A 26,899-nucleotide genomic window follows, 5' to 3' on the forward strand; every position below is an offset into this window, starting at 1 on the left:
TTGTAGAGAAAGGATCTCTGGTACGATCTCTGTCTGAATGACTGTCTCCTGCTTACCAGTCCTAATCCCGCAATGAATTATTGTATCTCACAAAATAATGCTACAAGGCAGAATCCCAGTAATTGGGGTAGTTTTACTTCAAACTTACTACCCAGTCATTACAATGACAAAACACATTTCAGTAATTGTGTTTTAGGGGAAAAAAACCACAGTAAGAGCCCTCAGTCCATGGGACTGAAGAATCCAGAAAGGTTTCAAAATTAAGTCTGGCTTCAGCATCTCTGGGAAAGAACTTCTCCTGCCAGCCTTTGTGAGTAACTTTTGCATCTCCCTGAGATCTTAAAGGATTCTCTTCCTTCCACCACAGCCCACCAGGGTGCCCCCCCATATGGGCCACAACCAGGTTTATCCTACCAGGAAGCTTACTCTGACTCATTACTGGTTTTTCCTCCCAGAGGCAGACACAGCCCGGAGCCTTCCCCTGAGCCCTAACGAGGCACCCACCCACCGCCTCCTGAAATGACAGATCTCCCTCATCTCGGGGTGCACTGCGGGTTCAGTCCTGTGGGGAGAGCGTGCATCAGCATTGGGGTGATGCCTGACCCAGCTCTGCTTCTGCAAGAAGCAGCGTGGGCAGAGGTGCTCCCCACACCTCCCTGCCCACCCGCTGTGGGGAGGATGCCCTCCACCCTCGCCCCAGGCTGCAGCGCTCTGGGCACCACCACAGGAGGCCTTATGGACCACTGTGGCAAAAAGCACCGTATGTCACCGGCTGAGGCAATAAATAGCAATAGCCTCAGGGCTAGCAGTCTGGGATATGCTTGCAGCTAGTACCTAAAGCTTCTGCGCTGCCTGGAGAATTACAGATCCCAAAGACCTGACATTTTAATTGGTGTATTTTAATGAACTTAGCTATGCTTCCTTTTAACCTCCACAGCTTTTCCCCGCAAATATCTGTTTCTTCCTCTCCGCGATTTCAGGGGTGAATGAAGAGCCCAGTCCCCTCAACAGGACTTCTCCTATTGGTTCTGGTTCCAAAGTCCTTAGGCTTTGCCTGCATGATTTCAGTTCTATTTTAAAGGTACAGGCAATCTTAGGAACAACCTCAGCTATTTTAAGCTACGTTAATTTGATCGTACCAATCTACAGTTTGCAGGCTCAGAATTCAACATCCACAGTCAAAGATGACTCAGACTACTCAACCTTTTCCGGATTTCCCCGCCCCCCCCTTTTCTCGGGGTGGAAACAAACCATCTCACAACCTTCTGTATTACCTTTTCGGCAGTTGTGTTTTATCCAAACAGACGTCAAAGACTTTCCAAGTGGGATGACCAACTGCAGAGCTGGATGACCAAACCCATTGCAGTGGGGAATCTAAATTGGGTAGACTCATTGTTTATATTAGGATTTTCCCCTCTTAGGTCACGAACAGTCTGCTAGGGAACTGTGAATGAAGGTACACGCTGGCCTTGAGACAAAACCACCCACATTAAGTAAATTTAAATCAGTGCTTCCTCCAGGAAACAGTGTTGTATTGCTTACAAGCAGATTTGATTATGGTTTAGAGAATTGTTTAAACTCATTTAGCAGATCAAAGGAAAACAGATTTAAACTGATGTGCACATTGTTTTAACAAACACTGGTTGATACCTGATGCAAAGATCAACATGCTTAACGACTCCCATGTAAAGTTTAGTGAAAACACAGGCCATAGTGAAGGTGGAAACATGAGATCTCACCATTTTCTCTTAGATTTTAAATTGAGGCTAAAACCAGCCTCATCCTAACATTTCTGAAATAAAATTAAGTTCATGAAAGCAATGCCATGAATAAGCTCTCAATACCGTGTTGGCACCTCTCTTCAAGGCCATAAAAATACCCATTAATCTCATCCTGATGAACACACACCTAAAACCCTTAAAAAAAAAAATCACAGCCATCAAAGTTGTCTTTATGCACATCTGTCTACTATAGCATCCAATAAACATGCAGATACATACAGCAGCATGCAAACAGCCTAGCAAAGAAAGGGTTAAGACAAAGAATATCCTCAAAGCAATTCCAACAGTTCCTCTACATCATTCTGTTTTGAGAAGTATTCTAGCTGGAAAGCTGGACTAGTATCTCAGAAGTTGCTGGTGAGCTGACATAAGCAAAGGAACCTGCAAACTGCAAGGAGGAAGTTGCTAGATAAAAAAACCAACCATGGAGCTCATGTTAAGAATCAGTTGAATCTCCTTTATTTTCCAGAAAAAAATATTTTACCTTTAATGTAAAAAGGGTTTGGGGGAAAAAGACTGAAGGAAATAGAATTCCTTTTAGCAAAGCATATATTGCAAAAAATAAATTTAAAAATCTAGAGGCTAGAATGGTTCAAGAAATCCCTGATTAGCCTCTTAATGGGGTGAGTCCAATTTAGTGAGAATGATCACCAGAGGGAGTCATTGACTTTCCCATTAAAGTCAAAGGGAACTTTACATACATCAGGAGTGCAGAATTTGGGGGCACAGCTGAGAAAGACTCCAAACAGATTGGAGTTCACGGACTAACACAAAACGCTGTTTTATGGATTTCATCTGACTTCATTTTCCCCTTTGGAGTCCCAAAGGATGACTGCTATATTCCACAGTGAAAGTTAGAGAGAAGGCACTGAAGTCACTCAGTGAGTACATACTCAAAAAAAAAAAAAATCTCAGCACTTAATTGGTTTTAAAGCAGTTTGGAGTGGTGTGTGAGTGCTAACTGCTCAGTTTTCCCTTTGGATATGCAACATATCACAGCCCTGCAAAAGCTATTTTTAACAGCACAAAGAAAATCTCCAGGTGCCATATATGACAGCGTATCATACCTCTTAGAAAAATCAGGGCTTCAAGCAGGAAAAGAAAAGAGTCAAAAGGAGACAGGAAGAATTGCTAGTATGTTTTTCTGGGGTTGTTTTGTTGAGTTTTTTTCCCCCAATGCTGGTGACTAAAAAAGGAAGTGAGAACAGGGATTTGTGAACCAAGTGATAAAATCAACTAAGTAGATGAACCAGTCTACTCAGCCATGAGCAAGTGTGCATTTCACGCTCTAACACCAAATTTCATGACCTTCAAAGAAATATTTCCATGTTAAGAACTGGGCTTTTCCTTGCTGGATTTCAACTCAACCTTGTTCTTGCAAAAAAACACAACCAAACCCTGCAGACTTTGGTTTGAAAACAAGCTCATTCACTAGGCAACTTTCCCCTCTATTCTGTACAATAAGATTATATAGTAGAAAATTAGGAGATTAAAAAAAGGCAAGGAAACAGACCCACCCAACCAAATGCAATTTCACTTCCCGAGAAACGTCCTCTGAACAAACGGAATCCAATTTGTTTCTGTGTTCCCAGGTAACAACAGCACCTTGGTTTGCTTGTTTATCTAATTACTTCTTGTTCATGCAATTAGCTGACAGACTGCAGCCTTTTGTTCATTATGTTAACTGTAACACAGTTATTTGCATAGCTGTTGCCATTTTGAGTCCGAGTTTTGGATAGCGGCTCTATTTTGGGCTGTGGCAGGCAGAGAACTGCTGGGCAGCCTCACACAGGGCAGCACGCAGCGACCTGCTCCTTTGTGGAGCGAGTCGCTCCAGGAACTGCCCTGGCTGCCCATCTGCTTCTGACGGTAAGTCAAAGCCCTGTTTCCAACACATGCCGCAAAGCACCACATGGCTTCAGACCTGTCTGTCTTCCATCAGATGTACCATCAAAAAACAGTCGAATTAATCCTAAAGCATTTGGACAAGCTGTCCAAGCTTAACTTTACCGCCCTTTAGAATGGTACAAGACATCACTCCAGTCAACATTTGCTTGATTTAAAATTATCAGTACTCTTACTGCGGTTCTTATTGTGCCTGGCTGAAAAAATTTAGAGACGGAGACTACTTTAGGCTTTCTTTCATGAACAGTTTGATTTAACATCCAGTTGAGTCTAGTTCTGTTGTGATAATCAAATGAGTTGTTGCACAGTTAAATCTTTTTTTAAACACTCAAGATATATCCCCAGATCACTGAGTTTAGCAGAATGCTGACCCTCTCCATTAATAAATGCAGCAATCACCATCCCCCAAGTCCTCCGAGTTTCTGGCAGTGAACTGACGTCAGCTTATTTTTATCTAGGTTGCTCAGAAACTGAGGAACCCGCACCTTCCTACAGAAGCAAGAGGCAGAGTCAGTGCCAGTGGAAGTCTGCATGCTCTGGTGTGGAGGAGGCACCTTCATCTCGGCCTCCAGGCACCTGAACACCCCCAAAACTCTACCTCACAGGGGAGAAACTGCACACCAACTTACACTATTTGAAATATACAGAACTGGACCAGACAACTTGGAAAAATTGTCAGTCTTCGCAGTTTACATTTCAGCCTTCATATATGACCCACAGCTATGGTTAGGATTAGTTCTGTAACCAACTGCAGCAAGGCGCAGCCTTTTAACGGCATAATTTTAACCCTACCTGTGCCATCTGCCTCTCCAGCTTTGACCGGGGAATATCATCAAAATAGTTTTCATTTCTTCTTCTCCTTGCATCGCCCTGCATGATAATGTGGGGAACGTCCAGGGAGCCACCAGTAGTGAAAGTGCTTTGGCTAAGTGATGGAGACAACTGAGGAGGAGTGTGGTTACCACTGGGTTCCTGGACAGAGAGGAAAAAATGCAGTGTAAGAAGAACAGCATATTGCTGACTCCAAACCACCCATTTAAAAGTCCGTGTTAATTATTCATACTAAAAAAATTAAGGAACAATTCCTGAAGTAGAGGTTACTGTGGACAAACTTTTGAGATTTGCTAAGGTGCAGAGCCTATGTGGAAGGAAAAATAATTTCATTATTTACATGAACTAGTGGCAAATTCCCTCTCCAAAACCTCCTTGTGTAATACATACTCTCTTTTAGGACTGCTGGAGAGATAAAACAGTAAGTTACTTCTTGTCAAGGCCCAAATAAAGCCCATGATTTAGGACTAGCTATTTGTAAGATGAAATACATTCTCACCACTTCTGAGCAGCCACTCTTGAGCAGTGAAAGTGATTTGAAAGTGATTTGAACTCTAGCAACATCTCTTGCTGGAAAAAAGAAATGCATGAACATTTACAAAATATAGACACTTCTTTTGCAATTTTTATAGGTCTTGCCAAACATCCGTTTAACCTGAAGTACTGGATACCAGACACAAGCTAAATAATAATTCCTAGAATGCATGAAAGCATCAGAATACAAATACTTTACCAGGCTTGTAATCTGTGCTGAACTGTGACCTTCTATCAGTCAGTGTGCAAATACTACAGCGAACTGATACGTGAACTCCATCTAATAAATGGCAACATGTGTCCTCTCAATCACACATTTTACCAGCATCTGCCATCACACTGCTCACAGACAGCCACTATATGTATGTCTGGGCACACCTATTCTCATGCACATCACATCACTTGTTCAAACACCAATTACAAACACTGGTGCCCAGCCACACCGTTCAGCCCTGCCTTGGAGCCTGCAACCAGCAGAGGCAGTGCTACAGTGTACTGGCCAGCCAGCCTGCACACACAGCACCCCAGTGTGGACTGTAAAACACTGTCATAGCAACTGGATAGGGAAACATGTTCCTCTCTCGTGATTTAGGTTACTGGGCTCAATTTATCTGACACTAGAGATTTCTCTGATAATAAGTTCTTTGGAGGGAAAATACCCAGGAATGTGTTTGCACAGTGCAGACCTTGTTTAAATTACCTATTGCTGTAATACTGCACAACAAGAAGGGACCTGAAGATATCAGAGGAAGCAAAGACCTGCTTCAGTGTGCCTGGATGGTAAAAACACCTGTCTTTTTATTTAGACAAACAAAGTGGGCATTTCATGCATGACTACATTGAAGCAAACCTAATTCTGAAAAGCATCAAGGTACTTTACTCCATTGCTGTTCAGAAACAAGACCTGGTGTAAGAAATCAGAGAGCTGTAATCTCTTCCAAATGGAAAGGAAAGTTGCAATTCTCTGTATGTGGTCAAGTAACAGTAACATCTGATGTTAACAGCTGAAGTGTAGCAGTCTATGTGACATTATTCCTTGCAATCACGGTAACAGATTAGTATTTTTTATGTTGGCTGACTAAAGTCAGGGAGTCAGGGATATATAGTTGTTTAGCAACATTTAATTAACTGGGATTATTTTTGGTTTTTAATTCTTTAGCTTTCCTATGATTTGAGACAAGCACTTGATGTTTCCCAGGGAAAAAAAAAAAAAAAAAAAAAGGAGTGTTTTCCTCTTAGGAATAGGTTTTGTCCCTCCTTCACAAAATCCACCTACATTTGGCCCAGTTAAAAGCTTCTGAAAAGCTGTCGTCTGCCCATGCTCAGAAGGTTTGGTGAGGCATAATCTCTAAAACCCACCCTCCATGGGCCCAACTCTGCCTAGATGTGCACACACCTCTGCCCTGAAAATAACTTGAGTACAGGGGCACCAAACAAGATCCTGTCTACTGACTGCTACCTGCTGCTTCAGCCAGGTAGCAACCTCTGCTCTGAATCGCTGTTCACCCACTGTTAGCAGACTGACAGGGCCATCAGCACGCCAAAGTGACAGATGACCGTGCAATGGACACACAGATTCCAGCTCTCATGAAGCTTTTCACGTTTTATCAAACGGCATATAAAGCAGAAGTTCACTCAGAGATCTAAACTGCAAGACTGCTGGCAAGGCAATAAAGACAAGCATTACAAAGTCAAGAAATAAAAGAAATATGGTGCCTCTGCATTATGGAATAGTATGTAATTGCATGATTCTACACTGTTTTCTCAAAGTTGTTCTTCACGGCACAGATGGATCTTCAACTGTGCAGCATGTTGTCATATACTCAGCACTGTGTTATCACCAGTTATTGTGTAGTCAGTATTTTATTCTCACCTTGTTTTGTGGCCCCAAGCCACTTCCCTAAACTCTATTCAAATCCTGCTCTGAAGATAGGATGACTAATATCGTCATTTTCATGACACTCATGTGCTTTACAAATGTCAATCAATTCATTTTCACCACACCCTGTGACTTCTGGCATTTTATAATCGCTACTTTAGTGTGGGGGACCTGAGGCAAACAGACAAAGGTTAAAAAATATCAGTCACTTTGGCCGTCCAATTACAATTTCTATTACCGATTTTGTAAGTGCTTATATTCAAAACTCCACATCTATTGATCTAATTTGCAGCAGTGTGTGCTCAGCCCATGGATAAATCAGACTCCAGACTCCAGCCAAATACGCAGAATGTCGGTAACGTACAATTAGTGACTGTTTATGAGGCAATTGCCTAAATAACTTACCAAGTGTTATCCAAGGGCTTTGTGGCAAAAGCAGGTATAAATCTGTATTTTCATAGCTACAGCTATTCCCTTAATCATGAATCTTTCTCCCATTCTTCCTTCCTTCCTCTTCCTAACTCCATACCTACTTTCTGATCTCCCTAATAAACCTGCAGACCAGCCACGGATGCTTGTGCAGGTGCTACCATGGCCTCAGTACCGTGCTACTGTTAGTCACAAGGCATTCGTATCATGTTTCCACCCTGTTGTGGATCCATGGATACATGCCCTGCAGGGACATCTGATCATATATTTCACTATTGGAATTTGCTTCATCCCTACCTCTCAGTCCTGCCGGTCGCATAAAGCCGGAACCACATGCAGGTCAGTGCTGGAAGGGAGCTTAAGAGATCCTTCCCCGGGCTGCCTAGGTACGTCTCATGTCCCACAGATGTTTGTCTAACCAGTTCCTAAAACGAGGAATTCTCTCCAGTGATTTAATTCTTGTGTTAAACTGTCATTGCTATTGTAGCACTGCTTCTCCAAATTTTCAGCCTAAACTTGTTCCTTCAGTTTAAATTCCAGCCTCCCGTGCTGACCAGGTCAGGATGGGGGTTCCATGACTAACATGGAAACTGGTCCCCTAATTAAAGATTGTAATGCAGTCAAGGAAGGAAAGCAAGATTACAGCAGTAACCTGAGATCAAGCATTTTCTAACTTTGAAGTTTTTTGACTTTGAAATCAAAATAACTTTTCCTTAGTACACAGTTACTACGGCAGTAACTTATTTTGTGGATATTTTTAATGTTTGTTGCTTTTTTTCCCCTCCAGTATTTAAAATATTTCAGAGGGAAAAAATGGTTAAAGGCTAATACAAAAAGAGTTGAAAAAGATGAAGTGCTAACCATGCTTAGGTTGACCTTCAGACCTTAAAAGTAGACTCTTTAAACAACAAGCTACCTTTTCTACTGAGCCAGAGCAACCTGGCCTAGTGGAAGCCATCCTTGCCCATGGCAGGTGGGTTGGAACTAGAAGATCTTTAAGGTCCCTTCCAACTCGAACCATTCCATGATTCTATTTAAATTGATCTTCCAGTAGCAGCGATTTATTTAAATCAATTTTCAAGCTAAAAACTATTGCAAACTACAGACTAAATACTATGTCTTCATTTCATGTGAAATGGCATAGTAGCAGTTGATGAGAAGCAAAACCTTAATCCAAACTCATGTCCTCCTCTACGGGATTCTCTGTGAAGACTCCAATACCATGAGGTGATGAATGACACTTAGCACTTGCCCACATCCGTAGACCTAGCTGTGGAGCAGCAGACTACTTTTTATCATTTTGACTACAGATGGAGGACATCCAGCTTTCTTTACAGTATTAACTGAGAATATGCAGTCCTAACCAATACCATGGGCTAAGGCAAATTTTCCACCCTCTGAAGAGGAACTAATTCCCCAGTTCAACTCACTGAAAGTATTGAGAAAAAATGTGTGACTTTCAAATGATTCCTCTTTCCTGGGAGTGTTCTAACACCTGCCATGTATCAGGAATCATTCACATAATACATAAAAAATAAAATACAAGAAAAATATCCCCATGTTTGCACAATGTGCCTTAGAGCAGGATGTTAGAGACTTGTGAGACCTTTTCCAACATGTCATTAGGAATAGGTTGAATTGGAGGAGGGGAACTAAAATGTCTATACGTGGTATCTGAGAATAAGCAGGGTGAAAACAGGCTGGTCACAGAAATTTTAGGTGTATGCAAAAATAAGCCCTCATTCTGTCTTTCTCTATTTCTTTTTACACCAGGAAATCTAACTTGGGAGCACAGACACTCTCTGACATTTGAAAATTTAGTCCCAAATGATACTCCAGTCAGAAATGCAGTCCCATGAAAATAACCAGATCCAATCAAATGCAAAAGGTGTGACCTAAAATATCAAAAGTCTTGATATGAACTCCCTTGGAGAGAACACAGCAGGAACGGGTCATCAGATCACAACTCGATAAGGGTAACAGAGTGCAAGGGAGCAAAGGCATTGGATCGGGGAAACCAAGTGAAGGTGCTGAAATGAGAGGAGATTAAATCTGGCCAAGTGCACAAAAAACCCAGGGACATTGCAACAAGGTTTGTGAAAGAGGGAATACAATGAAAATTATAAACAGGACAAAAGTTTTTGAGAGACACTAACATCTTAATGGCATTTATATCTCGCAATTTCAAGAGGCTTTCCTTGAAGAAAGCATAAAGCATATGTCTGAAAAGTAAGTGCAAGCATTTGAAAACATGAAAGGAAAATGGTAACTCTCCTTTCGCAATATTGATCAGCTGGGCTGGGACTCCTGGGGGCAAATGGTAGAGGTGCAGTTTGTACACACCTGGTCCTGAGCTAGTTTCTTAAGCAAAGAAGATAAGCTGGTACTTCTAAGATATTACTTATCTCATCCTAAGGTAGACATCTGAAACAGGTCAGATGAATCATCCTGTAAAAATGTCCATTCATCTCCGCTGACTATACGGGGAGGTGTGACTGAGCAGGTCAGCCTAGGGCATCCACACTGTAAACTTCTAAAGTGAGGTAAGTTGAACCCCACTTGAAACGGCTGTTGTTTTCATGTGGATGTTATAAAACACTTGCTGCCTTTCTGAGAAACACAAACAAATTTTCATGGGGACTCACCCTGAGGGTTATTGACCGAGGTGGTTTCTGAGGAGGATCTTCGTGAAGCCTGTCTCCCAAAGAGGCCAGAACGCGCTTCCGGTGGCCAATCAAGCTGATTTTTAAGACCTGAAATAATAACAAAAATGCCTAACTGAAAAGAACACATTGCAATCATTAAATGAAAACCCATTCAGAGCGAAGCCATTTTCTCTTTAAACGTTTTAACAAGTTAGCCCACTAGGTGCGTTAAGCAGGTAGAGAACAGTGCGAGGCAAACAATCAGCAGAGAAAATGAGAGGTGGGATCAAACAGGAAACCCCCTGTAAAATGAAGGAAGAAACTGAAGCAGGTATACATGTGAGGGGGGAAAAAAGGCTTATAAATGAGTAAGGAGAAAAGGAAAATGAAACAGGAAGAGAGGGCAGCAGAGTGGGGGTGAAAACAAGGAAGGGGAGGAGAAGACTGGAGAAGGAAACGTAGAGGTGCAGGCAAACAGTAAGTGATGTGGATTAAAGGGATTCATGGAATGGATGAGGAAGAGAGTAAAGAGCAGCCAGGGAATGCTTGAGGGTGTGTGTGTGTGTGTGTGGCAAAAAGGGAGGAAAGGAACTACACAATGAATAAATACCACTTTTAAATCTATTCGTCATCCCACAGGTGATCTCCAAATGCCTCATACAGTTTGCATTATCATGTAGATTCATCCTTGCGTAAGAAACACAGGATGGACAGACTTTGTCCTGGAGGCCTATTACTTGTATCAAATACAGTGGATATATCCTCTGTTGCACACAGATGTGACCAACAGCGTATAGGTTCAAATACCTGGTCCTTGCCCAAACTCCAATAATACTGCCAAAAAGGTGTTCCAAATTTACTGCAACTACTCCCTACTCGTATCTATCTGTGTTCCTGCCACATACACAACCACCGCTGCCCTCAGGAAAACAGAGCAGGCGAAGCAGCAAGTTGGAAACTTGAGCATTAGTGGAGGGGAAAAAAAAAAAAAAAAAAAAAAAAAAAAAAGGTCTTATTTTGAGGCTATTCTTTAATGGCTACAATGACTTCAGAGTGTAACACAGCCCTAACTGTGGAAGCAAGCCTCTGCTCTGCAATCAGCAGTGTCCTCACGTAACTCTTCCAGAATGTATATATAGTTTCATATACCAGAGCTGCCGCCATTCCCTCTCAGGAGACAGTGTTTCCCACTATATTTAGGACCACCACATGTCAACACCCTTCAGTCGAGAGGAATTTCTCACTCAACCTAGGAAAAGTAATAGTCCCCCAAAAACCCTGAAAATTCTACCTCCTAAGTGATCAGCTACTTCAGTTTAAGCAGTACCACTAAGAGCTACCATTCATGAGAACAAACCAAACAAAACCCAAACCCCATCAACTCCCCTACAACATCTCTTAGATCCAGTATCTTGGGATACGGCACAGCAATCCACCGTCATCATTCTGGTGGGTCACCTCCTGCCTGCTATCCATGGGCATGTGAATTTGTCCACACGTCCTCTGTTGGACATCTGATATTGTGGAACATCAAGAACATCTTGTTTGCCCGGATCTACAAATCGATGGGCTATGACATGAAACAGATCAAGGGCTTCCTCTGCGAGGCAGCTCTCAGGGTGCTGCAGCCCCTGCCGCTCCACGCAGCTCCAAGCTGCAGAGTCCCACAAGCCTGCTATGTGCTACCCTATTAGTCTAAATCTGGTGAAGCACGAGTGAAGCTGAGATAGCACAGCACACACAAAAATGCCAGAGGCATGCAGAAGACTTAGTTATGTATTCAGTTTACATTGAATGTTAAACAGAAGGGTGCACTGTTTATCTCTGTATTTAACTATATGAAATGTGAACGCACTACAGCTGCTTTAAGTATTACTCAGGTAACGCACTTCAGTGAACTTGCTTTTTTCATAATGCTTCCCCATAATCAAGAGCATTTACCCTGAGATTTTTGAGTCAAACTATATTTCTTGGGTTGTTTCGAGGTCCTCAGTGCTCTGACTGACTTATTAGCTATAACAAACCACACAAAGCAATTCTCTTTGACTTCACAGAGCTGTTGAACAACAGGAGAGAAAAGGACATGAGTCTTGAGGGACTTCACACATAAGAGATGAGCAGACAGGTATAAATGGTTATATTATTTCAAAAACTGTGCTCAATTTGAATTCAATACAGATCTTTAAACACCATAAACTCTGCTAAGCTTATTCCACATTTTGTTTCTCCATTAAAATGGTGGTCACACCAAAGCTGAAGTATGTAGGGATTTAAGGATGAAACCCATGGAAATGTATGGTCCTCAGCCAGTAGGCAGCTGTAACCCAATCTTATTCGGACCACATACTCTGTTAACTGAAGACAGCTGCATTTTTCTGGAAATGGACTCCCTAGTAATTTTCTTACTTGGAAAAACTGTTACTCGACTTATAAATATAAAATACCATTTTCTGAAACACTATCTGATTTACGAGAGTTTAACACACACCCTAAAACTCTGAAAGCTTGTTCTGTGATAGATTATCCTTGACAGTACCTATCAAAAATGTCAAATATCACAAATATAGGTCAACAGTGTGCAATGGCAAATTTGCCTAAAGCAGTATCTTAGAAATATGTTAATGTTGTGTATCAGATAACAATCTTACACTTATTTAGCCAAAAGTTAGTTCCCCATGAATATTTTCCATATATCAGGTAACAGTGAACACAGTGACACTGAACTGCAGGGACAGTCAATACAATGCACCTAAGTGCTATACAGTGAAGCATTTTGTCAAGTGGATTGTCGCTTACTTCATATACGACAATGAAATGAGCTTTGCAGCGTGACTGCAGGAATCAGCTACAACGTGTCACGAAACTGTCCAGAGTAACTTAAGGCCCTCCACAGCCTATTACTTCATTACTGGGGGAAAAAAAAAAAGCAAAAAAAAAAAAAAGCATGTATATAACATGCATCTTTCCACACCACCATCAGGATATCTGAGACAAAAATAGTACAACTCCATCTCATACATTTGCTTATATTTGAAGCTGTAACACAATTAAAAGAGAATGGCGCAAGTCATTTGTCTGAAGAAATTATACGTGCACACAAATTTAACCTTGTTTTTACCTCTGTAGTCTCCAACACAAAATGAAATTCCACTAGGAAATGTAAGAAACCCACCAATGTAACCAATGTAACACTTTGCATTTACATTTCTGACTTAGTTGACAGATGTTTTAAAAAACAAACACATGTAGCCCAATAACTCCCCGATGACTGTGTATGTGCAGATGCTGAAATTAACAAATTTCTCAATCTAAAACTGAGCATTATTTCTGCAACATTCTTCTGCCTGATCTGTTATTCTGATTGAACAATATGATTCAATACTGTATTTTTATAATTATTCCATTTTTCCTTTTTTTAAAATGAGTATTATAAAGATTCTTGAAATTCAAGTAATCAATTCCCTTTCTTTTGGAATAATCTGAAAAGTTACTGTATGGGCTAAAATTAGTACCATAATAGCACATGCGGTCTGGACTAAATGTGTAGCAGCAATCAGACACTAGGAACTAGCTACAAAGTGAAAGACCAAAGTGATCAGAATAGTACTAGTGATTCTCTGGTAGCAGCATCAGACACTGCAGAATTTAAGAAGAAAAGATGGTAAATGCAAGCCAACAAGGTGTGATCTTCGTATTTCTGAACGGCCACAAATGCTAACTAAATTCAATTTTATTAACCATTTCACTGCTAGTCGTACTGGAATAAACTCCAGGCTGTCTGGAATTGCAGGTGATGGATGAATTGATTATTACCACTTTCCTGCCGCAATGCCACCCCACAGGGCTAATCCTAAAACACAACAGTGCCCAGAACACCCAGAAAGTGAGCCCAGCCCAACCAGTACAGCTCATCTGATCACCATGACTGGTTTAACTGAAAATTTGGAAAAGGTTTAAATACACTTGCTATACAAATCCTCAGCATGGACAACTGTTCAAAATTTTACAAACGCTAAATACAGAACTGCCGTCAGTGATTAACAGTTAAACAAATAAAACAACCAAAAGACTATCCAAAAAAAGGGCAACCCCCCCCCATACCCCACATACTGACCAAGATTACACAGTGTAGTAACTGGTGTATTTTGAAAGATAAATATGCCTGCGTCAGCTGTGATATTGAATGACTGGTGGTCTACCAATACCAGACACGGCCAAATCCAGTCCCACCTACATTAAACTGTTGCATTTTTCACATAGGGATATTTTATGCTCTTTCTCATCCTGATTACAGTTGCTGATTCCTCCCTACCCTAAATTATCGCAAACCCTTGCTATTTTTAACAGTGCAGGGCTTTTCCTGTAGAGCCCTGACTGCCCAGCAAAGCACGGGCATGTGGAGACCAGGAGGCTCTGAAGCACCTCTGCTAGATGCGTGACTTCTCTGGTTTCAACACCTGCAGTGGAAGCAATTGTTTCTTACACCTTTGAAGACACTTGTAAGAGACTTAAGTTTTCATAGTATGATGATATGAAATATGCACCATTATCCCCCTGAATTAATTACCGAACTGGAAACAGATGTCAGTTGTCTTGGTGACAGCATTTCACAAAGACAGATGGCTGCCTAGTTAAGTCCCATTTCTATACATTATCAAGAAGAACTGAGGGGTTTTTGCCCCGCCCCCCCTCCAATATATAATTTAGTTGCAGATCTCCAGTTTAATGGTACTGAGAAGCCAAAGGCCGAAAGTCTTTTCCAAGTAAAGGTAATTTTGGCCCCCAGGCTGTTACACCCATCTGAGATGCATGGCTGCACATCACCTGCTGCCAGAGCAGCGGTGTTACAATGCTGTTCTGCTGCTGCCATCCCAGGTCAGACGCGGGTGGGTGAGAATTTATCATTTTTTGCAGAAGTTCTCAGGGCAGCCTTTGGTACTGCCGAGAATGCTGGAAGTTTTGTCCTGACTTCGCCAGACAAGCTATTTCTGTCATTAAACTGTTTTTCAAATTCTCATTAGTTTAAGAAATGGCTGGCTGAAAATACCAGGCATGAGTACTTCTGGCTGTACTAAAGATAAAAGAAAATAATAGTAATTTTGTGCTTGTAATCAATAACCCTCAATATTTCAGTGGAAAAATACTCGTTAATTTTTCATTAATAAAAATCAGGAAAATACAGTGAAGCAAGACCTGGCCAATACTGAGACCTGGCCACTTTACCTCCTGCGGATACATGCTCCTCAGGCTACATGCTGAACTGCTTTTTAAAAGCAATTTTTTAATAAAAAAGAAGTTAAATTTATGGCCTTTTTTAAAAAATAGTCACAGTTTAATGACTTTGCAAGCCTCAGATGTAATGAAAAATATTACATATGTGCATTTTTATTACATGAGGCTCAAAACCCCATAGATCAGAAATCCTAAAAGTCCATTATACATACAAACACAAAGGTTATTACAATAATGATTACCTTTTCTACTAGACAAGGCTGAAAATATTATTCATGTGAAAAACAGCAAGCACTAAGCAGGTCTGTACAAAAAGTGAAATTATTCCTTCTATTTTTCACAGGCAGTAAGTGGAAAAAATATTGGACAGTTTGAACGGTGGAATACATTCCCAAATCGAGTACTGGAGGATGGACTTCTTAAGACTGTTCTTTCCACTGGTGACTTTCATCTCCACCTCTGTGTGGAGCTAATGACAGGTCCAGGCACTGATTTAGATCAGATTTGGAAAATGTGTGGTCAGAGACCAGGAGTATTATTCCCAGCCAACCTCCTTGAGGTCTTCAATGTTAATCATGTAGTACTACAAGAACAATTGCAATACCAATGTGTTATCCCACAATATTTTGCAGGATAACTTACATAGCAGATAAATTATAATTGAAGTTATTGGTACTACAACACTTTTCATAACGAGCTAATAATTTATCTATTTTTAGTATACAATTATCAGCAAAGCACATTAGATGTACACAAGTATGAAATAAAGGTAGTGTAACGAGAAATAGGAGATAAAATACAAATCTCTATAGAAAATTTTAACAGCTTTAAAACCGATCCTTCTGATCTTGTTTCAATTTCATCACAGACTTAATTCCAAGCCAAAGAAAAAAAAAAAAAACCACACACTGAAGCCCTTTTAAAGAACAGGACATTTGCCTACTAAATAAATAGCTTTTTTTTTAAAGCCTTCTAAAAACATACAGTAATGAATGTTTTCATAATAACAGAAGCAGCAAACAGTCATTTGCTGCTTGGAGTAAAAATGCAGATTGCTTTAGCTCATAGTTATAACCAATGCAGTCATTAAAATGTAAGCTCTGTAGTATGAGAATGAAATCTGTTAATGATACAGACATTAATATACCAGAATTGAAAATTAATTGTTTATTTAGATATCATGCAATTATATTGTCTGATAAAAATGCCAATAAAAGTAATGAAAAACCTAAGATGGTGTTAAAATATCTCCTTCTAATACTAAAATTTAATGGAGGTCCTTCTATGCATTTTTTTTTTTACATCATCAACATCTTTCAGATACACAATGACTGCAGATGGAATGTCTTCAACATACACAAAGAAAAGCTAAATATCGGACAGGAGAACCTGGATTAAGGATCAGAACAAATGTGGTTAAGAGATGTTATTCAGAACACATTCAGTTTCCTAGTGTATTTGCAAGTTACCAGCTGTATGCAAGAAAACCTATTATTGCATTAAAGTATTTCCAGTTTAGTAAAATTGTTTTTCTGTATTGCAAAATGTCCACATTTAAAGCATGGGCTCCACCCTTGAATATCCAGTTCAAGCCAAATCTATGCACAGAGGCTGCCCATGGCTTGCATTCAGGCTGTGCTATGGAGCAGTTTTCACAGACCACCACACACAGCAATCCAAAATACGCTTATCCCCTAAAGTATTAAATATCCCAGAGTTACAGACTTGATCATGCATTATTGTTCCACTGCTAGCATTAATATTTATCCACTTTTTAAAGGAAAGAGCTGTAAAAGTATTGTAAAGATAAAAAGTGAAAAGTGTTTGTAGCCTTTGATACAAGAGCCATCGCTGGCAATGTCAATGCTCTACTAGTATGAACTGATAGCATAATGCTAAGAACACAACCCATCCCAATTCGCTGCCAAGTACAGGTAAATTGTCCTATAAGTCTTGCCAAACTGCATGAAAATACTTCCTTAGAGAAATAAGATCTGCAGAAAAAAATACCAGGGTTCAGTCCAGCAGAAGGGGTGCTGGGGTGCACAGTGGGAGCAGCTGCGGCAGAGCAACCTCCCAGGGGTCTCACTCCAGGGATCCCCTTAAAAATGGACCTAGGAGGTGGGCAGGGAGCAGTTCTCTACACTGCCAGCTCCTCACCTACTTCCTGACCTGACCACAGAAAAACTAACACTGGCACCAGCAAATGGGCAGGAAAGTACAACCAAGGATGGAGGGAAGAGGGAGGGGTGTAAATCTCATTTTCAGCAGCTGCCTTTGCTTACAGTGGTACAAGCCAAACATGGAATGCACCCCCCATAGTGAAACTGGAGCTTCTTTCACATACCACCCCCCCCCCAAAAAAAAAAAAGAGGGCAATTAGCAAAAAACCAAAATATTTTAAAAAATAAAAATCTGTAAAGAACCCTAAAGCCAGCATTTTAACAGAAACCACCATCTATGAGCCTATGCTTTTTAGTATTCAGCAGTTACTAAATTTAGTTTTCTAGTTTGTCTATCAGATGTCTGCCATTTTCTCCCTGAGGACTGCAAAAAACCTGTCACAGACAGAGTAGCCATTTTATGAAAGGTATATTTCTTCTCGTAACTTTTTCTGTCTTACCAGTAATTGCTACGGATTCACCCTACTGCAGCGTGGCTGCTCAGCCTCAGCCACACTGCTTTATTTGTCAGCGTGTGGCCCACGGGATGAAGTAAAACACATTTTGTGATGTGCTAGTATATAGGGGCTGTTGACTCTATTTTGGGTACCATGTGTTATGCTGTCCAGGAATGTCACCTCTATTGAGATCTTAATTTCATTACTTTACGGGAAATATGCACCTACATATACACCGTGATGTGAAGAGGGTCCTCAATCATTGCTCTACCTGCTCTGCAGCAACAGCTACCTGACCAGTTTCATCAATTTTCTTTCAGCAAGGCACTCCCCAAAAGAATAAACTTTGAATGACCGATAACCTCAGTATAGGTTATGGCATGACATACAACCATAGCATAAAAATAATAAATGAAAAGATCCTCCATCAACTTACTTTCACCGTTATCTTATACTATCCTGGTTTACAATCTTCTCATTAAACAATTTAATTAAACTAATTAAAACAATTACTACAGGTTCTAGAAGAAAATCAAGGCTTGAAATAAATGGCATCAGTCCCTCTCCCCAGGTTTCACACCCCCCTCCGCCTTCAGCGATCTCATCCTTTAACATCAAATGGAAGAAGCTACTACATATGTAAAAGCTATCAATTAATCTCAACTGCAGCTATAGTAATATACTGCTTTCTTTCAGGTAGTCTGATTGATTAGCATAATTAAAATACATTAAGAGCAATTTTGTCTAACCCACATTTGGTTTGGATTGTGATGTTGCTTGTCAGATTCTGAACATCAAATCTTGTCCATTTTCCAACTACATGATATGACTTTGAAAAAAGCTATTAGCTCTCCCTTATATCCTTGCTTCATTTATATCCTCTATCTCATCACAACTGTAGCAATGCTACTACTATCTTAAAAAAAGGCAATGGCCACCATGGCAGAGCAGAATCATACATCATAGGCAGAGCCGGCATCATGCTGTACTTTGACTCTTAATCTGTGAGGAGGAAGCACTGTGGGTGGGAGAGAACACGCTCTATAAACACAGCAGGATGGCTGGATTAACTCTGCCAGGGGCAGCAAGGGGATAGCAAAAGCATTTCTCAAAATATCTTTTCTTTCATGCCTTGAGGTAAGAGCAGGAAGGAACACCATCAAAAAGTGGGGTTACAAAAGGATACAAATAAAGTGGCAAAAATATTCATCCGTCAACAGCTCAAGTAAGTTCTTCCCTTGTGGCTCTGAGCAACATGACAAATTCAGACATAAAAGATTATTGTCTGCATGATTTGAGATAAAACTGAAACCACAAGGCCATTCAGATCGTACGCATCTTCTTATGCAGATTCCTTCATTAAACATTCAACATTAGTCTGTCTTAAGGAAGAAACATTTTTGTACATAACCAAATTAGAATAAAGCAAGTGGGCAAGCTGTACTGAAGAGCTCTCCAAACAGGAGGCTGATTTTGTACTATAGTTAAAAAAAAGATAAACTGAACTTCATATTAACAGTGAAAACCAGCAAAGCTTTAGTAATCTCAAACTTGTTGTCCTTAAAAGTTATTTTATAAACTAAAAAGAATAGAGATGTGTGTATCTTTTTGAATTCCACAGTTTGGGCAGATGATGCATTATTAATGAAGCATTCTGGCAAGACCCACCAGTGAATGGGTTAGCATGGGAAAGGCTTGCTATAAATTCTATTTGAATTTTCTCAGTGAGAAGGGCTGCACAGGACTCCTCGTAAAGGGCAGTGTAGCATGTTTTCTTCACCTCTGCTCTTCCGCTCTTTTTTTTCTTTAGCTTTATCAAAAGTTCCTGAAAAAGGAAAGTTATCTTCAGAGTGTCAAAAAGAGGATAAACCTCATTTGCCATGGCTCAGGCTTTGCTTTTCTTGTTCTCTATCTTAGGCCCATCCAACCCATGCAATAAGGTTGAAAGAAGAAAAGATCGTGCCAAGGAGTTAGTTCCCCACTTTTTCCATCAGCAGCAGTAACACCGGCAGTCTATTTTGCACAGCATTAACGAGGGGATTTTTGGACCTGCATGAAACTGAAATGACTTAGCAGACCTGTGGATGCAGCTAACTGCAGGACAGCAGCCCCACGGCACAACAAGTCAGAGGCCCTGAATCACATCTGTAATTCCCACACCACTCTTAATATCGTCAAGAAACTCCCCAATGTCTAGTTACACCTTTTTATAGTTCTAAATATTGCAATTCAGGAAATATCCTTAATCCAATGATCAACCATTCTGATTCTTGAATTATTATTTTGTTAATATTTAACCTAAATTGCCTCTTCTCTTGCTCTTGTTCTGTCCTCACTGATTTATGAAAATAATTCATCAGTATCTCCTTTATAACATCCACTTACATGTTGGCAGAAAGTTACATATGCTCTCAGTCTTGTTCCCCCTAGAAGGAACATGCTCATTACACTAGGTAACTGGATACAAGCTCAGACACAGCCATGATTTCTAATGCACAACATGAGCAGAAAAAAGCCAACAATCCCTTTTCCCCTCATCTAAAAAGCAATATAAACACATAACATTTTTGCTTTAAAAATAAAGAACGTAAACCAGAAAAAAAGTCTTCTTTTGCGAGTCATTTATAACATACAAGCAATTTTGCAAAACTCTTCTACCAAGAATAACTCTCCCTCCTAAATCTGTTTCAATCGGACATAAAGAATCCAATGTATAAGCACATTATCCCATCTGAGACTTAAGAGAACCACACCAGGGGACAGACATCTACAAGTTTTTATACACACTCCTCTTGTTAGTATGCACAACAATACCATATCACTGTCTTTTTTTGTGCTACGCTGTTGACTGATGGTCAGTCACATATCCAGCAGCTCTACTCCTTCTGCCCAGATTATTCACCCAGCACTGCTGCTCAGTAATATACTCAGAGCTCGTTCCATTCTTTCATGTGATCTGTACTTCCAAAAGAAATAACTTTCACATTTCTTCAATTAAATCTTACATAACTAATTCTGTCCATTTATGCGATAGGAAGATCATACTCTATTTTAATCCTATTTTACAAATGTTACTACAACATTAAATAACCACCCTTCAGATGAGAAATAATGCCATGAAAACACACATTTGTTTGGGACGACAAGTTTGCAGACCTTTAATTTTGTTAGAGCTTGAAATGTTAAAGCAGAAAAGAGATTATTTTATATGTATATTTATTTATATCTATTAATTTATAGTATTAGCCATAATAGCCAGCGGCATTATTGTGAAGCCAAATAAGTTTCTACATCATCTTGTCACAAAAATGCACTGCAGTACAGATCACATTAACTCACTATAACGTAAGAAATCTTGACATGAACTTTATACACCAAGTCACCACATGAACTATGATTAATAATGAATCAGAAGAGTAGATTTATATGAATAACAAAAGAAAAAACCCTCTTGCTACGGACAACTAGATAATAATGTAACTTATGTATTTGCTATGGTCTCAAGTGTAGCCACTAAGGATATCTTCACACGACTGATTTAAACTTCAAATGTATTTCTGAGTTGTACTAAAGAATTAACTAACATTTTGGGTTTTTCAAATGAATAAGTAAGCCTAGATTTAGTCCCTGTTAATTAAGTAAAGTTTCAGAAACTCTACTATTCAAGTACACACCTTGTTTATCTGGGGATTTTTTATTCTTCCTGTGTTTGTGATCCAGATCTGGACGCAGAGAAGCGTAAGGCTTTTCTCATTTTAACAACACTGACATTGAAACTTACTTGCTTCTGCTGTAACATGAACCTTTGAATCATAGGACATTTTCCATTCATGATTTGCGTTCATATTTTCTTATCTAACAGATTTCTCACAGATACACAACAGCGTCAGTAAACCAAATTTCTGCACACAACCGAAAGTAAATGACTGTGTTACTTCAGTAGTAGGAAAGAAAAACACTTAAGGAAAAGGTTAAAATATGCTTTTGAAATGTTACATTTCTGTAACACATAGCACTGGCTTACACAGCTGCAGCCAATTTCTTAATTTTCAGGAACTTTCTGTGTTTCACCCTAATTTGGTCCAAGATAGGGACAGCTGATCTTTTCTGAATTAGTACCTATCACAAGGAATTTACCAAGTGCTGGTGTTCCACCAAGCCCCCAGGACGTGGGTGCCCTCCCTGGCCATGGGCCCAGAGGACAGAACCAGCATGAGAGCTGTGCAGTCAGCTTTTCCCATCAAAGTGCAGCACAGATGGACTAGGAAAAATTCTCCGGATTCTTCATGCTTGAAGATTTAGAACAATATGTGAAGTTAACAAAACATTTTAAAAGAAAACACTAAATGTACTGGTGCTTCAGAGCTGCCCAGGAGATAAAAAATCCGTATCACAGTTTGGAAAACAGAGAGCAGAGCATGGTGCACTCACTAGCACCCTGAAATTTGGAAATGTATTCCCAGAACATGTGTCTCTGCTGACAGGCCCTCTGGGGATTGACACAAGTGCCAGTTCCAAACCAGCGTGCTGGGAGGCTGTGGGATGGAGGAGTTTGAAGCATGGCGGGATGCTTTAACACGCACATTTCCCCGTGTTTGAAGCATGGCGGGATGCTTTAACACGCTGCCGCCCTGGCGTGCCCTTCCCATTCGGAGCTGCCTCGCAGCTTCCCGCAGCCCCAATGCTGCAAACCAGCGCTGCTGGGGGTCAAACTGAACGCATCACTGCATGCTTTGTCACCGGGACACACAGGCAGCAACAAACACCTTCAGAGAGAGCTACAACTATATAAAACGACAATCTACATTTGTGCTACAGACCAGCACGAACGAAGACCTCACACAGGATTCCTCCGCATCCATGGTCAGGGAGCAAAGGGGAAAACAAATAAATGACAAAACACCATGTGCAAATCATAAAACAAGACGGTGGGAGACACCACGAGCTACAAGCAAGTCCCAACTGTACAAGGAATTACATCTGTTGAGAATTCAAAATGCAAATGTTAAGTTTTATTAATCCACTTCTTAACTGCGGATACAACCAATGCAAGGTCCTGAAATAATAAAGTAAAATGGGAATTTGGAACCTATCAAAGAAAATGAGTGCCAGAAATTTTCAGCAGACGAATAACACAGGAGAAGAATAGAAAGACCAGAAAACGGGTCATTATAGTAATCAGATGAGAAACAGCTAATGGAGGGATTTACATTTTACAGTAAAATTAAAAGGTAACTATTTGAAAGATACCAGTAGGTGATATCCACAAGACATTTGTGATAAACCAGAATGATTATTTTGTCTGTCTGTTGTGGCTGTTCAGGTAACTTTCCTATTTTCTCCTTTGCAAATCCAACTTTCTTCCCTCTCATCTGTCAGCCTTCTCTCTCTCTTCACAGCTTTTTTTTTCAGCTCAACAGACCCCAAACTGCTTTTCCCCTTGCAGCTTTGCGCCAGGCCCCCTTTATTTCTTTACTGCCTCCCACCTAGCTCAGCAATTTAATCTGCATTTGCAACCATACTCCCACCTTGTCCAGCTGACCACTACAGAGGTGACAGGAAGAAATGACAACAAAAGAAAAAGCAAAAACTGCTGACCAATGACTAAGGTAAAAAGCCTGGGGAAAAATGGAAAGGAAGCTGTTGGATTGATAATAAAATCAGATTTGATATAACAGCATCTGCTCTCCTCCATAAGCAGTGAAATATCCATGTAATAAACATTTTTAATGTACATTTAATGTCTATTATGCATGTCATTTATGGGATAAGCACCCAAGACTGCAGGAAAAGACCGCCTCATTCTTCAGCAATCTCTGTCCTTATTTTGCACCTCTAGGATACCGTTGAAACGAAGAGAACAAACACCCACATAGGTTTCTATTCTTTCGTAGTCTGTACAGTGAGTCTTCTGTACAAGTGGTGCTGCTAGGAGCCCTGCAAGCAGCTCGCCTCATCAGCTGTGACCTAGGACAACTTGGTATACCACCAGGCATAGTATGGTTGTTTAATTCTTTATTGAGATAAAACTCATAGAGAAAACAAATGTTTTACCAATAGGAAGCATTCTGCAGAATAGCCATTTCATAATATTTTGAAGAAAGAAGTGATTTTATGGACATGGGCTCCTGCTACGGATTTTTTTTTTAATTGTGCATTTATTTTTTAGCTATTTAAAATCTCATGAAATCTCTTCACTAGGATAAATTTTTTTTACTGTTTAAACTGAAAAAGATTACAGCATCATGATGTAAGAAATACTTGGAAAATATAAAAAATTACTTCTGTATGTTACCATTGTAATGTTTTGCTAATAAATTCTGTAAGCCCCCAGGAATTGGCATATATACTAAAATCATCTAGGGTCAGCTTTCACAATTTACAAGCTTCAGTGGTTCAGAATTTCATATTTTTAAGAAAATATGGCATGTGTTTGTATCAGCAAGTTTAATCCGTCATTATCCATCTCCCTCCTACACCTTTCTAGTATAAAACCCCCTTCTGCTTGCTGACAGAATACTAATTTGGCTTCATTTAAATGCTAAAGCAGCATAGTCCAGCTATCTCATCTAAAATGTGTAAAGCTGTGAAACAATTGACAAGCACAATGAAGAGTGTCTACCATAAGATCTGCATGGAATTATTTTTCAATGGACACTAAATAGCCAAAAGCCTACACTAGCCAATTTTTTTTCCCCACATGTATCTCCTAAAATCAGGAAAGGGAAAAGGGTAATATTTACCTAGCAGCTCACCACTTCATACCATCTGTTAAGATTAAGGGCCAGGTGATGTGTACTGAGTATATACATTCACATATAAATATATATATACAGGCTTCTATTTGTGCAAGGGCGGTCACTCATTCTTGTTACTTCAGCCACATTTTTACTCTGTATGTGTAATAAAAAAATGTGTATTAACAAAGCCTGCATCAAATATAAATTGAGGGCAAGAGGAATTTCCGTGTATAAATAGTACAACCGCCCTCAATATATAGCACTTTGTGTGCAGGACCTGGGCTGGTATCCCTCAGCAGTACCTTCCAGTGCCCCATGTTGACATATCTTCAAGAAAAACCTCCTCATAAAGGTGTAGTTTTAAGGCATAAAATGGAGAGTGTAACAAAACTTGAATTGGCATGATTCGTTGAGTAGATTCCAAATACTTGGTGTGCAAGTACACGGAAGTGCGTATGTGGGCATGTAAAAAGACATGACGTGTGTTACCGTCTTTGTACGCACACACGTGAATAGAAAGCTGGAAAGGAAAATGTCCAAGGGAACCCTCAAACTGCTGCAGGGCATTTTTCTTTGCTGCTTTCCATTCACACCTGCGTGTACAAAGATGGTAGCAGGCATCACGCTAGCCACAACATGCCTGAAGAACAGTGACCACCAAGGCCTGGATTTGATTAGCAGCAAACTGCTCCACACCAGAGCAAACTGGGAGCTAAGCCTTGTATTCCTGGGGTGTGCAACTGAAGAGTTACTTATTCAGATGTGCTCACAGAGGCTCACACTGTCTATTTCAAGTTCAAAATCAAGGCAAGCAAAAATGCAGGCACAAGCTAGTGTGCTAAAACGTTCCTCACAATGGCAGAGAAGGTACATGGGCAAATGAGATAGCAAAACCTGTTAAACTTTACAACTGAGATTAAGATGAGAAGAAAGCAACCATTTTCTCTCTAAACTCTAATTCCTGAAAGGTTAAAAAAACTGCAGAGGTTTATCAGCAGAAGAATCACTAGTAAAAATAATTTGTTTCAGAGGGTAAACATAAATTTTGTTGTGCAGATAGCAAGACAATAACTGTTGTTGGACACATCTATATTTCTACATATAAACACTCAATTTACAGTTTAGTGTTTTAAAGAAATGAAAACATGGAAGACCTGATCATCGTTCTGACTGCTCTGTGCAACAAGACTTATGCAGGACTGAGTTAAGGAGCTGACCCAAATACTGAAAACTAGGATCTAAAATTAAATGGGAAAATGTACATCATTATTTTAACTTAGCTCAAAGTTGCACAGCTAAATCTCTGTGCAGCAAACTGAAAAGTTATCTATACACTGCAGATTATTATGCACTCAGTGAACACACAATATTTAAATAATTTTTGCTATGTTAAGGGTATTGAATTTTTCATGCATTTTAAAGTTAGATAAATGGTTAGAAAAATAATTCAATGGGTCAGACATTTCATTAACTTAAATATTAACAACAAAATCCTCCAAGCAGAATAAAAATGCCTTTTTTATTTTTGTTTGTTAGTGTTTTTTTTTTTTCTCTCCTCTTGCCTATGGACCTATATACTTGTCCGGGGCAGCAGAACCCACTAAGAATCCTTCTCAGATTGCCAGAAGTACCAGGGCGCTAGACATCTGGCGCTTCACTGCCTGAATTCTCTGTTGAAATTGCCCATGTTTATTTCCTAGCTAACATTTTACCTTTTGTGTAGATTTACAGTTGTGTTCTTGGTCCAAGTCCCTTGTTCCCAAAGGAACCTAAGCTTTAATTTCTGAATGAGCACTGAATATCAGCTTAACGCTGTTTAATAACTTAATAAGCATACACACATTAGGGTTTTGATACTATTTAAAATACTTTCCACAAGTCTATAAATTACCTGCCTGCAATGATCTAATGCCAGTGAAAGAGTCTCTTTCATTCACCACTTACTGGTAACAATGGGAACCTGGTTTTCTTGATGTCAATGGCAAAATACCATTGACTGCAATGAAGCCAGTGTCTCACTTGGACACGCTGTATTCCAATAAAATAGGGATTACACTGCATTGCAGAACTGAAAAGGATGGGCATAGTTAAAATGAAATGCTAGAATGAAAGCTGTGTAAAAATAGTATTTTCTTATTCAGCAGACCTACCCTACAAATATATTCGATCTCATAGCTCCTTATTCTCACAGCTAGAAAAAAATACTAGGATTTCTTTTTATTTCCATTTCAGAGATGGCACATTTATGGTGAAAGTAAGCAGATCCTGTTTATATAGTCTCTCACTCATGTGATTTCGTCATG

General features: G+C 39.9%; 1 protein-coding gene across 10 annotated transcripts in view; it reads right to left on the reverse strand.

Moving 5' to 3' along the window:
* The window catches only part of ANKS1B (ankyrin repeat and sterile alpha motif domain containing 1B), a 441,931-nt gene that overhangs the window by 43,047 nt on the left and 371,985 nt on the right, over positions 1 to 26,899 (reverse strand). For all 10 annotated transcript variants that reach the window (XM_080394136.1, XM_080394134.1, XM_080394135.1 and 7 more), the window contains 2 exons: positions 10,005 to 10,112; positions 4,479 to 4,658 (listed from right to left, as the gene is read on the reverse strand). In XM_080394136.1, the coding sequence (XP_080250262.1) occupies positions 4,479 to 4,658; positions 10,005 to 10,112 (288 nt within the window). The remainder of the gene's footprint in view (positions 1 to 4,478; positions 4,659 to 10,004; positions 10,113 to 26,899) is intronic.

Source organism: Falco punctatus (genome assembly GCF_963210335.1).
Source record: "Falco punctatus genome assembly, chromosome: 6".
Classification (NCBI taxonomy): domain Eukaryota; kingdom Metazoa; phylum Chordata; class Aves; order Falconiformes; family Falconidae; genus Falco; species Falco punctatus.